Source organism: Phaethon aethereus (genome assembly GCF_964289735.1).
Source record: "Phaethon aethereus genome assembly, chromosome: 1".
In the NCBI taxonomy this organism is placed as follows: Eukaryota; Metazoa; Chordata; class Aves; order Phaethontiformes; family Phaethontidae; genus Phaethon; species Phaethon aethereus.
The window spans coordinates 134,091,165-134,107,252 of NC_138575.1; the positions used below are offsets into that span (position 1 = coordinate 134,091,165).

A 16,088-nucleotide genomic window follows, 5' to 3' on the forward strand; every position below is an offset into this window, starting at 1 on the left:
TCTTGACTGTTGGGGTCTTCATCTTGAAGGATGATTCAAATTTACAGTCTTCAAACAGCAAGGGGGAGCTGAGGGAGGATTGCCTGTTACAGGATTCAGGAGATAGGACCCCCCTGGAGACACTTGCTGTTTCAAAGCCTTCTTTAACCTGAAACACGTGGGATTCATCCCCACCTTGGGCAAGAGCTGCACCGCTGGCATCCTTTCAGAATACTACCATTATTGTGGTATAGTGGCTGTTCTTCTCAGTCGATTAGCGGTGTGTTGTGCATGACATCCCATCTAATCTTGAGATTATATAGTGTAGAGATTATATAGTAAACGGAGGAACAACTTATGTACTTGAGAATGGATACTCAAGAATGATCCTCCTTGGGCCCAGGTTGCCTCTGAGAACGCAGCCTGGCTTTTATTTTGTATCCTAAAAAAAGAGATGCTAAGCCTGTTTCCAGTAACCAGAGACTTCACTGAGTATGCAGCACTCAGCCTCTTTAGTACAGTATTATATCTACATAATCTCTGTACTAATTCACTGGATCTATTGTTTAGCAAAGCTGTTTTTCAGGATGCGGATACTCTCAGAATAGGAAAAAACCCCCAAGATCATTTAAGGGAATGTACACACTGAAGTATAATAATGTGCTGAATCTCATGTTTCTCTTACGTGTTGCTCTGCATCTACCTGACCTAAGTCAGTATGTGTCAACTTTCCACCGGATTTTACATTAAATGTTATTATACTGTCTTGAAGAAAAAGATAGTGAGCAGGTGAAACATCCTAGGTCCATGAAGAGAGATCCAAACCCTTCCTCCAGAATGCAGTGAACTAGCAGTTAGACACTCCTTTCACCGCCTGAAATCTGAGTTGTGACGTGGTGGTTCTCACATGCTCAGTCGTTTGGCAGTGTTACCAAATGTTTATTTGACAGTGTTCCCTGCTCTCAGAAACAACAAAAGAGACTTATTTTTCCCTTGCTCGTATTTTTTTCAAAGATCATGTTCATTGTCTTCATCTGACGCTTGTTTCTTCAGAGACATCAGAGGGGGTATGGTGGGTTGACCCCAGCCAGCAGCTAAGCTCCACCCAGCCACTTGCCCTCCCATAGGGGAGAGAATAGGGGTAGCAAAAGCAAGAAAACTCATGGATAAAGACAGTTTAATACATGAATGAAAGAGGAAAAAAAGAGGCAATGCAAAGGCAATCATTCACCACCTACCAATGCCCAGCCAGTCTCCAAGCAATGGCTGTCTCCCAGACCAACACCCCCAAGCTGACGCGTTTTTTATTGCTGAGCAGGAGGTTATACGGCATGCGATACCCCTTTGCTCGGCTTGTCAGTTGTCAGTTGTCCTGGTGGGGTCCCCTCCCAGCTTCTCGCCCACCCCTGGCCTACTTACTGGGGGCAGAGCGGGGGGGAAAGAGAAAAGAGAAGGCCCTGGTGCTGTGCCAGTACTGCTCAGCAATAGCCAAAACACTGGTGTGTTACCAGTGCTGGTTTAGTCACAAATCCAAAACATGGCACCGTGTGGGCTGCTGCAAAGAAAATTAACTCCATCCCAGCCAGACCCAGTACAGGGCAGACCAGAAAACCAACTGCTAATGATCATCGATAAATTTAAATTTTTGTATTCAGGAAAATAAATCTGTAAAGCCTAAGAAATTCTTGTTTACTTGAACCAGCACCACATAAAATCCGTGCCATTTCTGAGTGGCAATGTGTCAACTGGAGCAGAGCCTTCCTCTTCCCCAGTAGCACTGTGTCATTTCTCAGGCTGATTGTGCTTACAGCCAGCAGCCCTTCACATGCATGTGTGTCGGCTGCTTATTTAAGGCTGATGTTCCCATCACTAAACTTTAGCAGTTGAGTTGCAGCTTCTGAGTCAGAGCCTTAAGTTTCGGTATAGCTGTGTGAGTTTGGTGTCTGGGCTCCGGTGGGTCCCAGTGGAGATCTGTCACTGCCGCCCGGGGGGTTTGGAGTGTGATTCAGCTAATCAAATGTAGGTGCCTGCTCTTGGGGGGAAGAGCGGCTCTCAAGGCTTCGCTCAGTTTAGTGACTTGATCTCCATCGACTGCAGCGCAAGCGCAGGCACTGACGTCGTCAGTTTCTAACATCAGGTGCCCAAATCTAAATCCAGATACCAGGCCCAGGGCTGGGCCTGAAATCGGTAGCCTGCACCTGGAGCTGTTTGAGATACCCCAGGGTATTCTGCCTTGCCTCCAGCTGCCAGGCCAGAGGGGCCTGGCTCTTCCATAGGTTTGCATCATATCTGCCAACCACGTGAGTGTCTTACATACCCACGAATGTCTGAAGTGGCACTTGGTGTCTGGGCAGCTGAACTGACCCCCTGGTAGAGCCTCAGATACCGACAAGTGTGATAATCCATGTTTTCTTTATAGTAAGTATAAAGAAATAGACTTGATGTTTCAAGTTTTCTGTGGCCTGCAAGTACCTGTTTATCTGCATCGAATGTGAGTTTTCTAGAGGTAGAGGTTATCGAAACTGAGACATGTAAAGTGAGGTGAACACTTCTACAAAGTCACATGCCCTTCTACAAAGGGTCCAGTAATTTCTGTGCGTGTTTCTTTGGTCTTTTTAAACCTGCTTTCTTAGAGTATTATGTATTTTTATACATTATTTAACAGCTGGAATACATACTCCCTTTTTATTTGTAAGGCACATTGACATACTTGTCGGTTGCACAGCAACATCTTATAAGTATCTTCTTTTCATGACAACTGCTTTTTATGATTTCTGTGTAGGAGTGCTGGCTCCTGTATTTTCCAGATGAAAGTTGAGATGATGCCCTTATTTATAGACAGTAAAGGGAAGCGGAAACTTTAGATTAATATTCAAAATTCTTCTTTTATGCTGAGTGTACAGTAAGTTTCTTATAGAATCATAGAATCATTTAGGTTGGAAAAGACCTCTAAGATCATTGTAAACCAATCTTAAACCTTTACATTTATTAATGTATTATTTATTATCTTATCATCTTTGTAGATGCAGACATATCCGCTTTCTTGCACACCAAGGGATAGATAAGCTATGTCAACCTACTGGATCCTTTACGCTTCCAGTTTATGTGATCTGGTGGAAGGCCATACCAGCGTAACTATTGAAGCAAGCGTCAGATGCAGGCTTACTCTGAGGGAAATGGTTTGTGGCAGGTTGCTGTCTGGAGCAATTTCATTTGAGAGAATGGTTCTGGGGGCTACAGAGCCGACTCCCTGGATGACCTGTGCAGAAATGCTCATCAGTGTGCAGTTTTTTAAATATTTCATACTGTTTATGAAGGTCTAAAATACAGAGAAAGATGGCAAGAAAACGAAAGAGGTGCTTGTGGGACTTTGTGGGAAGATTTTCACCCTTGGATGAGCAGCTGTTATAAAGTGATAACTTATCGTATTGAATGTTCTTCTTTTCAGCCAAGGAGTATTGCAAAGTGATATTTCCATATGAAGCACAGAATGATGATGAACTCACAATCCGAGAAGGTGATGTCGTCACACTTATCAGTAAGGTAAAAGCAATATTTTTCTCCTATAAGCAGTAATCCGCTTTTTAAAGTTGACATCATTCAATTGCCGTAAAATGCCTATTTGTGCCTTTTACAGTGTCCTTCCTAAAACAATGCTAGTTTGACATAGACTTCAGAAAGCTCTACATCTCCCTTCCTCTTGTGCTTTACAGCCTTACCTTGATAACATTAAGTGAGGAACCGCAGACATGTTCTCCAGAGTCTACAAGTTTATGCAAATAATTTTAATTTGAATCTGCTGACAGATCTACATAAATTGTAAACTGATCCCTGTAACACCATAAAAGTGGAGAGAATAAACTGGAAGACTCAGGAAAGCAGCAGCTTTGAACATCTCTGTTAGGTGTGTGAGTTATCTTTCTTGTAGGAATTGTGAATTAGATTTTTTGGGTTAGATGGAGATAATGTGCCTAAATTAGCTTAATGAACTAACCACTTATTTAAGATGTAGCCACCCTTAACACTCTGGTAAAGCAGAAAAAGATGATAAAACAAATTACATTAAATAATTTTAGATCCGTGTTCTTTTCTTTAAAATTACTTGAAATGATTCAAGATTAGAAAGGAAAATCTAGTGCCCAGATTTATACTAAATCTCCAAAAACTCTACAGTTAAGATGGTGAGTTAGCAGTTGTTTTTCTTTTAGAAGAGCTGTGCGCCGTGTTTCAAAGAATGAATTATAGTTTAGGTGCACTTAATTTTCTGCTCTTGTTTAAAGACTTTACAGTTTGTTTAAATGTTTTTGACTGCTGGACTTGAATATTTGGGGAAAAAAGAGCTGCAAACTAGAAAATGGTGTGTATTTTGCATGATGAAGATTAATTGTAATGATGTGCTGCTGTTGTTTGTGCTTATAGGAAAGTAAAAGAATGAATTCTATAACTGATAAGTTTCATAAGAAATTTTTACTGGAAAGAGCAATTTGGCATCAGGACAGAACAAAAACAGAAACCTTGGGAAGTACATGTGGGACAGTGTTTACTATGTACTAAAGCCATTTGCAATCCTAGAGGACATCTTCTTTGTCCTGAAGCATATACATGTAACCAAGGCAAAATGATCAGACTTTTGGCAGGAGGAGAAACTGCAAATTTAAAAAAATGAATTGTGTACATTAAATATCCTTTAATGAATTGCCCTCAGTAGCTTTTTTTTTTAGCTTGTCTTGAAAACTAGTTTGGCTTCACCTGATTTAGAATGTTCTTGTGCAAGTATTTAATAGTGCCTCTGATCATGGAAATGGCTTTTAAGATGTTGTTCCTGTTCACTTTATGCTTTATTGACCAGGTTGATTCAACTCTCTGAGATGGCTGGTCTCCAGGTGGAGCTGTGTTCTTCAGTATACATAGATAAAGGGACAATTACTTTACTGAGATTTCAATATGAGATTTCAATATGAGATTTCATTTGCTTGCTTTTCCCCATTTTCTTCTTCTTGCTGCCTCTGCCCCCACAATGGGAGGATATTTGTCTTTTATAATAACTGAACTGATGATCTGACTGGATTGATCAGTTTTCCCAACCATGCAGTGAGCAGTTTGTCAGTATATACTCCAGTATATCCCCCTGACTTTCTACTCTCCAGCCTGATGGTATCAAGCCAGTGCAGACATTTTATTCAATTTTCTTCTTTCTTCTGTGGTATGTCACATGTTTATGAACAATTACATAAACCCATGCCTCTAGAGAGTGGGGGATCTCAATGCAAAAAAGCTTGGCATTTCTCCTTCGATGCTTTTTTATGCTGTGTCTGAACTAATCTGAGATACTGAAGAAATAGTGCTTAACAAGCAGTCACTTTGCAATCCTTTTGAGGTTTGCAGACCTCACTGCAGACAGGCTTGTGGGTTTGTTTATCTGTTTTTAACAACTAGTTTAAGAAGTAAAATTCAAGTCATGTTGTGGTCAAATTCAAGGATGTCAGGGTCTTTGCTGTAGAGTTCTGAAAACAGCATTAGGCAAAATTTATTCTTCCCAATTACCTAGACCCAAGGAGAGAAGATTGTTACTTTTACAGAAAGAGATGGGTGTCGTACCACTTCCTACAACCACAGATGCATTATCATAAAATAATGTATTTTGTTGAAATCACTAAAATCAGAAAGTTATATGAATTCTCAGAATTAAAAGCCCCCCCCCCCCCCCCCCGGCTATCTATTCTCACAGTCACATCTATAGGAATGTTGAAGACTCACAATTTTAACTCATACTGAATTTGCATTTAACTGAAGACAACAGCATTAGTGAGAATGTGTGGAAGTGGCTGAAGTAGTAAGGAGTGAATGATACAGGAACAGGAGAGAAATCTCATGAAAATAATGCAAAATGCGTTACAAGAATCTTAAAAGCATGAAGATGAGATAGCACTTGATAGGTGCTAAGAGGAAGGGCAATGACTTAAATGAGCTAAATGATAAGTTACTAGAAGAGCCTGTGTATTTATGCATGCACATGTGAGAATATGTGTGTGAGGAAGCTGTTAGTCTGGTGTTAATTTTTAAATGCAAAATTCAAAATCACCATTTTAACAGTGACCCTGCAGATAAAAGGGATAAGAGTATATCAGGTTTCTCTCTTTTTTCCCACTAAATTAGTTATAAAAGCCCCCTTGTCAAGATCATCAAATGTCTATCTAATATAAAGAACAAATCAATATTTTTTTTGTCATGGCCTTTGCAGAATCTGTTTCAAGTTCTCACTCTGTTTTGATGGATGTTGAGATCTTGAATCAAAAGTTGATCAGACGTTTCCTATCGGCTTCTATGGTAAGGGAATTTGATTATCTGAATTTTGTTATGCAATAACCAAAGAATACTTTGAACAGGTTTGCTGAATCACAAATGACTTCCCTAGTCAATTGGAGAATGTGCTGATGAGTTTTATTTAAGCACTGAAGTGAGTCAGTAGAGGCTGATCATTTACTGGTCAGAACGGTATGTGTTTTGGGAGATATAAGAGGAAGGATGTCATTATGCAAGACTGATAGTCAAAAACAATTGCCTGTTAAACAGCATATTGAGTCATTTTTCAATGAACTGCATAGGCCTAAATCATGGAAAAGATACACTATGAGATAGACCCCAAACATATGGCAGTAACAGTTGTTTTCTCATAGATTAAAATTTACTTTAAAAACTAGAAGAAAAGGAGAAACTAACTTCACATAAATGTATTCCAGAAGTTTCTGGAAAAGGTTTTTCTCTCCTCCCTTTACCCAGTGAAGCAAATACCCTTGGAGATACATAGAAAATATTTTATTTATTAATTACTTGAAATAAAAGGGGACAAATGGTAGATAATATTGCTCAGAATTCTAAAGGAAGGTGAAAACTTCATGTTCAAGGCAAGAAAATGGTATACCTGGTATCTTTGCTTTGCAAAAAGAGGTCTAAGAAAAATACACCTTTGGAAGAAAGAGAACAAAAAGCAAAATACAGTAATTTTACTACTTGTGCAATCTGATGATAAGATACGTTCATAAGCTGAAAAGGTATGAATGGCAACAGGCCATGAGATTGACCCGGTAGGTTATTCTTTGTAATGTCAAACATCTGTGTCCCTTAGGTAGTTTTTTTAGTGTCTTCAAAATGTTCCTGACGCATTTGGGTAAGGACAAGAACACTGGTAGCGGTGTCTGAAGGACAATGGCAAATAGGTGTTTTATCATGCTCAGGTATTGATTTTTGGAGATTGTATTTGTAACAAAGAGTCACTTTTAAGCAACAAAAGATGCACGTGACATTTTCAACTGTCATCTTGAAAATCTGTTAGGAATTTTCATTCCAGCACTTTTAGGCATAGCTACTGTAGGCTAATTAATAGAGACTCTTCATGCAAGCACTAAAAATTTCTTAGTAGCTCTAATAAATTCTGACAAAATGCATAGGATTCTGGAAATTTCACTGGCATACAGAAAATGACCTGTGTGAGAAATTGATAGTAATAGCTAAATAATTTCAAAGCAAATACCTCAAGCACACACCGGCAGCTGTGCAGTCATTTGAAAGCAGTTTTCCTTGCAAGAGTGTGAAAGATTTCATTGCACTGCATCAATCTACCTGAGCTCTAGGCAGTAAAGACCAGTTTGTTCCCAAGAATGCAAATGGTCTGGATAAATAAAATTAACTACTTCAAAAATCATTGCAAATAATATTGTTCTTTCATAATGTCACGTTTTCACTTTGCAGGGACTGCTCTGTGCATTCATCCATGTTAGAGTATGGAATCTGTCCTTAGGCGGAGCGCTTAGTGTTTTCCAATTCTTAGGCTAGTTGTTAGGCACTTAATTTCACCGTCTCTCTGTTTATAGACAGTTACCCGAGTATGGCCCTTTTGCCAAAATAATTCTGCTGGTTTTCTCTGTTACGACACCTTTAAATGCTCATCCTGGTGCAGGAGGTAATGGTCCAGAGCACTTTCTTTAGCTGAGCGATTGCCAGGGAGAACTCGGCTGGGTAGGGTTGTGAAGGAAAACAGCTGCTCGAACGGATACAGGAGGCTCCTAAAGGGATGAAATTAGTAAGTGCTATGTACAAGAGTCTTGCCAGTGAGTTGAGGCCATGAGCAGGGGAAGGAGCAGGAACCAGACAGCGTGATAGAGGAGGACACTGGCTGATACTTAACTGAACATTTTGCTGAGTTGTGGTGTCACTAGGGTTGAAACCTGCCTGTGGCCTGCATTTGTTTCTATGGGGATATTTTCCATTGCTGAATTTTTCTGTACGCTTTTAATTGCAAACAGCACAGACGACACCAAGTTGGGTGGGAGTGTTGATCTGCTGGAGGTCAGGAGGGCTCTGCAGAGGGATCTGGACAGCCTGGATCGATGGGCTGGGGTCAACTGTATGAGGTTCAACAAGGCCAAGTGCCGGGTCCTGCACTTGGGTCACAACAACCCCATGCAACGCTACAGGCTTGTGGAGGAGTGGCTGGAGAGCTGCCCAGTGGAAAGGGACCTGGGGGTGCTGGTTGACAGCCGGCTGAACATGAGCCGGCAGTATGCCCAGGTGGCCAAGAAGGCCAACAGCGTCCTGGCCTGTATCAGAAATCGTGTGGCCAGCAGGAGTAGGGCTGTGATTGTGCCCCTGTACTTGGCACTGGTGAGGCCGCACCTTGAATCCTGTGTTCAGTTTTGGGCCCCTCACTACAAGAAGGACATTGAGGTGCTGGAGCGTGTCCAGAGAAGGGCAACAAAGCTGGTGAGGGGTCTGGAGAACAAGTCTTCTGAGGAGTGGCTGTGGTTACTTAGTCTGGAGAAGAGGAGGCTGAGGGGAGACCTTATCACTCTCTACAACTACGTGAAAGGGGGTTGCAGTGAGGTGGGTGTTGGTCTCTTCTCCCAAGTAACAAGCGATAGCACAAGAGGAAATGGCCTCAAGTTGCAGCAGGGGAGGTTTACGCTGGGTATTAGGAAAAATGTCTTTACTGAGAGAGTGGTCAAACATTGGAACAGGCTGCCCAGGGAGGTGGTAGAGTCACCATCACTGGAAGTGTTCAAAAAACATGTGGACGTAGCACTTCAGGAGATGGTTTAGTGGGCATGGTGGTGTTGGGTTGATGGTTGGACTTGATGATCTTAAAAGTCTTTTCCAACCTTAATGATTCTGTGATTCTGTGGTTTTACAACCCTTGGTTATAGAAATATGTGGAGGAATTAGAAGACTCTCAGTTTTACTTTCAGTATGAGCAACTAGGTAGATAGTAGCACTCATTTTTCCATATGAAGAGGAATTTTTTTGTATTTTCCACTCTATGGGTAAAAAAAAAGAGTGATAATATTTGAGGCCACTAAAAATAAAGCTAATTGACCAAGAAAACAGAAATTTTCAAAGCAGGAGTATGGTAGCTTAAGGTTGTCTCTTTCAAAAGAAGGGAAGAAGTTAGTCATATTTCAATTAATTAAATTAGTTCAATTAATTTTGTTTTTCCTTGATTGATAGCTAAAAGCTTTTATCTCATTTTTAGAAATGAGTTTACTAATATAATGACATAAAAAATAAGGTTATGCAGGAGAAAATACATGATCTGGTGTATTAAAAGATAAAGATGGCTTTCTGTCAGAGCAACACAGTGGATTTTTGTTGACACTAAATATGTGGTCACGCAGATGCCCCTATTTAGGTTTTTAATACAAGGTATTTTGAGCATCTGTACCTTTTGCAACAATCTTGCATACAGAAACTGAAAGGAATATAGTAAATAAACATCAAATAATGTCCAGCTTTAAGAAAGCTTTTCTGATAGCTTTAAGACAGTTTTTCTGATGTTCTGTTTTTAAAGAATAGCATGAGAGCAATAAAGGAACTTACTGCTTGCCTTTGGAAATAAGTAGGTATTTCCCTCAGAGAGAACAATACCATAAGGGGTCTCAGCGCATGCCCTTTTCTCTCCTGAAATAACCATGAATTATTCAACACATCTTTGGCCAGACCTAATAACCATACCTGACCTGCTTTCTGTGTTCCTTGCCCCCTATGCCCTGCTCAGCACCAGTTTTTCCCCCCAAGACATCCCACCTCCCGAGCTGATTGAGAAACCTGCTCATACCAAAGCTGCAGATTTAATACAAAAAATTATTTTGCAAAGTGTGCATGCAGAGGGTGCACTTTCACATGATTGATGGTAGATGGCTGCTGAAAGGGATGGTTCTGCTCCTGCCCTCTTGCCTTGCATCTGGCAACCTTGGCCACAGGACACGCAGGGACACGTGAGTAGGAAAGGGTGATACAAGGAACGGGATTGCCCCTGCAGTCAGAGCCTGCCGAGAGTGGCTTAGTGGTAGGGTCACTTTTCCCTCTCCTGAAACTTTCCCCTGAAAGTTTTGACCTAATGGGAATAATAGTGTTTGGATTTTTGCTGGGTTTCAAGCCACGGTGGCGTGCAGGATGGTAACTGGAGTAGGTCCTGCAGAACGAGACCCTTTTGACATACCACTAATGTGTGTGGCCAGTGCATGGGGTAAAATTTGTGTCATTGCATAGAAGCAAGAGTTTTTCCTCATGAGTGATATAAAGCAGTTATATAAAACTTGTGGGGACACTGATGATCAAACAAACATGTTTGTTTTCTAAAATGTTAGGCTTGTTATACACAGTAAGTTATAGGGAAAACAGACTGTGAGTAATTGTCCTGTTTTTCTTCTTGCTTGAGCTTTGTCCTTGGCCAAGACAATAAATTTTTAACTTACTCGTAGCTTGCGCCATTTCTTTGCTGCTGTGATTAGAAATGGGGCATTAAGGTCTGTGTAGAGATAAAGTCCAACAATATGTTTAATAAGGTACCAGGTGCAGCTTGCATTTCACTGGTATCTTTAGAAATATTACTGAAACCCAAATGTTTGAGCTGAGCACTTAAATAAACAGTGATGCCTGAGATTAGTACAGGGGAGAGGGGAGCAGCCAGCACTTGAATGTTCTTCTTGTTAGTATATTCATAATATTTTATTTTTTTAAAGTATGCACTGAAGTTCTCTTTTCCTGATCTTGTTATCACTGATTGCAATGCTACAGCAGTGCCTTCAGAGGAGAGGTTTCTGTTGTTCCTGGCAAGTCCCAGATTTGAATTTTGACAAATGGAAGTTCATGCCAAGCTATGTAGGTGAAGTGGCAGGTTTCCCCATGTATGCAATGCTTCAAGATTTGCATCATTTGAAAAGAGTTAGGTTGATTTGTAAGTATGTTTAATACAGCCAAGCTAATCTAAAAAGGTGACATATTTTAAGATAAAAAATGAAAGCTTTTTTTTTCCTGCCCTGTGCTTACAAAAGATATCACTGAAATGCTGAGGCATCTGGAAAATGGTGATTATTGCTCACAGTGTGGGCTTTAGACTCACTGCTTAGCTTAATCCTTTCTTTTATCCTGAATGTTGGGTTCACCTGCTGGTTTGATGGGATTATCTGAAGTCCAACCTTTTCAGGTTAGGGAGACCTGTTTAAAGGAAAAGTAAAAATGCACATATAGTGCCAAGTAATTAGTAATTCTAATTAGGACCCTGGTCGTAAGATGTCTGTGATGTAAATAGTAATAGCATTAAATAATCCTCAAATGTTTTGTTCTATGTTTTTATAATATTTCTAAATGCAGAAAATTTAATTATTCTAAAGTACATATTATATTATGTAAATTACATATTTTAATTGTGTAAATATTATATCTTTGCTCATCAGAGGCGTAAATTATGTCTGTTACCAGCACCACCTTTCATGTTTGTCTTGGCTAATTTAGTTTTGAGTATTGGAGTGCTAGGGTTTTATGACGTGGAACATACTTATTTCTCCCTAATATTCTGCTGACTGAACATTGCCAGTGAAGTGAATCCCCAGAATAAATTGTTTTGTTCAATGAGCAATGTAATTTTTCCTGTTTGTACAAATATTTCATCAAAGCATTTCAGCTTCATTACTGATTAAACTATTTACTCACAGAGTTTAAAGTCAAAAGGTTAGATCTAGCCTGAAACAGATTTAACAAGCAAAATATATCTGGTCTGCTAGATCCTCTACTCTAATGTCCTGGGTATTGCAGGTCATTCGTTATTCTGAGCCAGTTTCTTTTTTGCAGGGCCCAATAACTTGGGCCAATTCTTGAACAGACTGTGTCTTCTAGAGAGGTATCTTCTTGTTGTGTCTTCCAGTAAAAAACACTGTCTGGAAAGAGTAGTGTAACCACAGCTGAAACAATGTCTGATTTCTGACAGTCTCTCCCATTTCCTTCCATACAGTGTTGACGCAGTAAATTCTTAGTAGAGTCTTGGAGCTTACGGATAAAGAAAAATTTACCTGTTTGACTTCTTAAGCTTTAAAAGATGCAACTGGAGTTATCAGATGTAAGCTTCCCTACAGCTTGGGCATGAGAGCTTGGAAGGATCCGTGCAGGATTTGGGGCTTTTGGGACATAGGCTGAGGACCTGAGCAGGATAAATCCCTGGGTTAGGGGCCAAACAGAGTGAGACTGGGAGGTTTCCTCTCATACTTTTCTTCCAATATTTCATAATCTGTGAGTATTTGCTAGAAAATGTATGTAAAGGGAAAACGGGTGTTCTCTAGGACTGCCTCAGAAGACTCATTTATTGGACTGTCTCTTTTATCTAAATTATCTTGGATTAGGTAGTTATAGAGAGATTCATTCTGCCTTATTGCCAGTTTCTAAAATGATGTTTCTGCCGAGGAGTACTTGATTACTAACCAGATGCTTTAAATCATAGCAATTTTCTTCAAAAGTATTTAAAAAAATTTGCACTTTACTGTAAAGTCTCAATCCCAGTAACTGAGCTTCATAAATAACAAAGCTTGATCATTTTGAATACAGTCTTAAGTAGCACAAGGTGGGTGTAACGTAAGCCTCTGGAGAGATGCTTTCCTTCATTCATAGGTATTTTACCAAGTCTTACGAGAATTTATGAAGACTATAAAATCAATTATTTTCTGTCTTTTAAAAAAAATTTGGATTTTGAGGATGATCTGTCTTGGTTTCAGCATCATGGTACTGAATGTAGTAAGAAATCTTAAAGAAACATTCCTGAATGTTATTGAACTGCTTTTTTCACCCAGCTTTAACATGATTTTGTTGCTTCCCCCCAAAGACAAGGTTGTATTAATAAAGATCTGATGCAGTGTGAGGTCAGGTTTTGTTCCTCTCAAAGTTACCAAAATAATGCTGATCTTTGACACATTTTCCCTGAAAATTTTCCACATATTTTTATATATTATATAAATATTCAGTAACAGGGTGAAAAAAAAAAAAGTAGACGTTTCCCCGCACATTATCGCTTTTGCCCGGTGATGTCACACACCAACTTTAAAAATCACAGGGCCCATCCTGGGGCCTTCTCCAGCGTTCGTGCGAGTTGGGACCTCTTGGCCGCAGCGCTGCAGTCGAGCCTGGAGGCAGGCAGCAGCGCTGCCCCACCGACGCTCTGCGTGGGTGGGCTGAACGGCAGAGTGCTTGTCCTTCACATTTGTCTTTCTGTGAGGCCTTTAATACAGAAGCCTTGATACGTTACATACACCTCTGCGTGTATGGAGGATGTCTAGAAAAGTGCTATAGACGCATTTGTTCACATTAAAGGTGGTTTGGTTTTTCTTTAAGTGATGGGGGGTGGGCTATCAGTTGTGGAAAGGCTGCTTGAGAGATGCTTACAAGGAGGGTAGCAAGAACGTAACGTGCGGCTGCCAGCGTAGCAGAGCTGACACATGAAAGCTCTCAGTGCAAGTGCAAGAGGTATTCATGGCGTTCTGAATAATGCGATTTTACCAGCTTAACATTCTTCTTGATGAGAAACAACTTTACAAGGGCAGAAGGAAAACAGACATGTAATGAATACAACTGTCAGCTGCTGGGAAATTTTTTTTTTTTAATTATGCAAGGAACTACGTATTCTAGTGGAGATTTCTGTGAAACTCTGGTATCCTACCATGAAAATTTCGCTTTTTCAAACCCTGTTATAGTGTCTCTCAGTAATCTGAATAGTCTGAATATTTACTTTGTAAATTTAGCTTGCCAACTGTATATTTTAAGCTTAGTGATCTATAAGTCTTAAATTAAAAAGATAATTTGCATAGGCCAGTTTTTTAGAAGATCTCCATAAATTATGACTGTGTGTACAAGTACATCTACTGGCATGAGCAGAAAACTTGTTATTTGAGCATTCCAACCGTCTGCATACCACAGTATGTGCTTCGCAGCTATCTTTTCTGAGGATGTGCTTGTTCTTGGTTTTGGCATTGCTTTCTATCATAGCTATAATGATGAAATCTGATTGATGAAACGTTTCTGATTCAAAAACTTTTCATCAGAAAAGCTGGGAATTGAGCAGTTATGTTTTGATCCCTAAACCTTCATGTTTTAATAGTATTACAAAGTAACAGGACGTTCAGCGGACCAGCCTAGCAGTGATCAGCTCCCTCAGAAAAAATAGAAGTCCTATTTGCAGCTTAAAAGTTCAGCCTTTATTTCTTCAAGGGGTTACACAGCTGCAGCTATGGTTGTACATAGGAGAAAAAAGACATGCATAGATTGTTCCTTTGTTTTGGGACCTTGGGGAATAGGAAAGACCTCTCATTTGCTTTTACCAGCTTTTACCTCCCCCTTTGCTAGGGATGCCTTGGAAGATAGGTTGGGGAGGGGAGAGAGGAACCCGGGGCCGTGGCACTCCCTGACACGGGCAGTCCTTCCAAAGGTAGCGAGAGACAAGGGAGCGAGCGCTGCCTTGAAGACCTGGTTGCTTGGGAGGAAAAGGCAGGAAACATCCTTGCCCCTAAAATAAATGAGAAACACGGCCGAAGCAGTGGACACCTGCCTGCCAGTAAACCTGTTTCTGCATCTTTTGCAGCCCGAATATGCTCCCTGTGCGCTGCCGGCTGTGGCGGTGCTGTACTTTGTGGAGTGACTGAGTAGGTTATTTAGGCAGCCCCTACCAGCCGTGCTCAGATGCCCTCAGGTTTCCTGGAGAGGTTGCTCAGCTGCTGGTAGCTTCCCAGTGAGCGATCTCCAAATGTTTGCAGCTGGCTTCAGCGATGACCTGATGAAGTCCAGTGGGCTTCTGAACAAAGGCAAGAGAAAAATTGTCATTATAATTGAGCAGAGAGCCAAATAGCCACTGTTTTTTTATTTAAGTGATTAAGAACAGTCTGTTAACACACAGTAACTCCCCTGTAAGTGGATTGAAGAAAAAATAATAAAATAAAGCATAGTAGTTGGAAGAAAATATGGTTTGGTGCATGTCCGACATTTAAATTATAGTACTTTTGTATGCTTTATTCACTCCTAGCAAAATAATGAAAAAAATGCACATAATGAATTTTTATTATAAACATGTTCACAGCCAGAATTGCTGCTTTTCATTTTCAGAGAAAATGTTGATTACCTTTGTGATCTTTTCATCTGACTTGGGCCTAGAGTGCAAGGACAGTAGCAGCATGGGCTAGGAATAAACCCATCTTTAATAACCAAGCCTGATTTTTAATAGAGAGAGCTTTACATAAAATAAAACCCCTCTCTGTCTTTGGGATACATGGAACTCCTGCCCACTTGGAGCAGAGGGAGAGGCTGTGAAGCTGTGAACGTTTCCAGGAGGGAGAGTTCAGTCATGTTTGCGTGACAGGGCAATCTGTCACCGTCAGGCTCATAGCTGGGACACGGCTCATCGTGACAGAGACGTGTAACCTGCCAGGTATGATCTAGCGTCTTTTCATTTTGTGGTCTTGAAGGTGGTATCAGGTAGCAAAGCAGAGATTAAGTTAGCAGCGGACCGACAGCTTCTGCCTTACCAACCTCCATTGTCATCTCTTTTACCAGCAAAGAAAACTAGCAATGGTGTTTGACTGAAGGGCAGTTTGTGTTCTTGTCTTGCGACCAGCTGTACTCCTGGGTTGGGAAGATGACCGGGGCTAGCATCTTCTCAGTAGTGTCTGTCTAGGTACAGCTGCTTCTGTGCAGTGAGTGAAGTATTTGTAAGACTACGTAGTATAAGGAGCCTTATGCTGGGGCGTTTTGTTCCGTCTCCAGCTGCTTCTGCTTTTTTATGGTTGGATTGAGAGCACCGAGGG

General features: G+C 40.6%; 1 protein-coding gene across 1 annotated transcript in view; it reads left to right on the top strand.

The window, feature by feature from the left end:
* SH3KBP1 (SH3 domain containing kinase binding protein 1) overlaps nt 1-16,088 on the top strand; it is a gene marked incomplete at its 3' end in the record, with an annotated part of 205,045 nt that overhangs the window by 147,996 nt on the left and 40,961 nt on the right. The window contains exon 8 of the mRNA XM_082011118.1: nt 3,428-3,522. Within this exon, the coding sequence (XP_081867244.1) occupies nt 3,428-3,522 (95 nt within the window). The remainder of the gene's footprint in view (nt 1-3,427; nt 3,523-16,088) is intronic.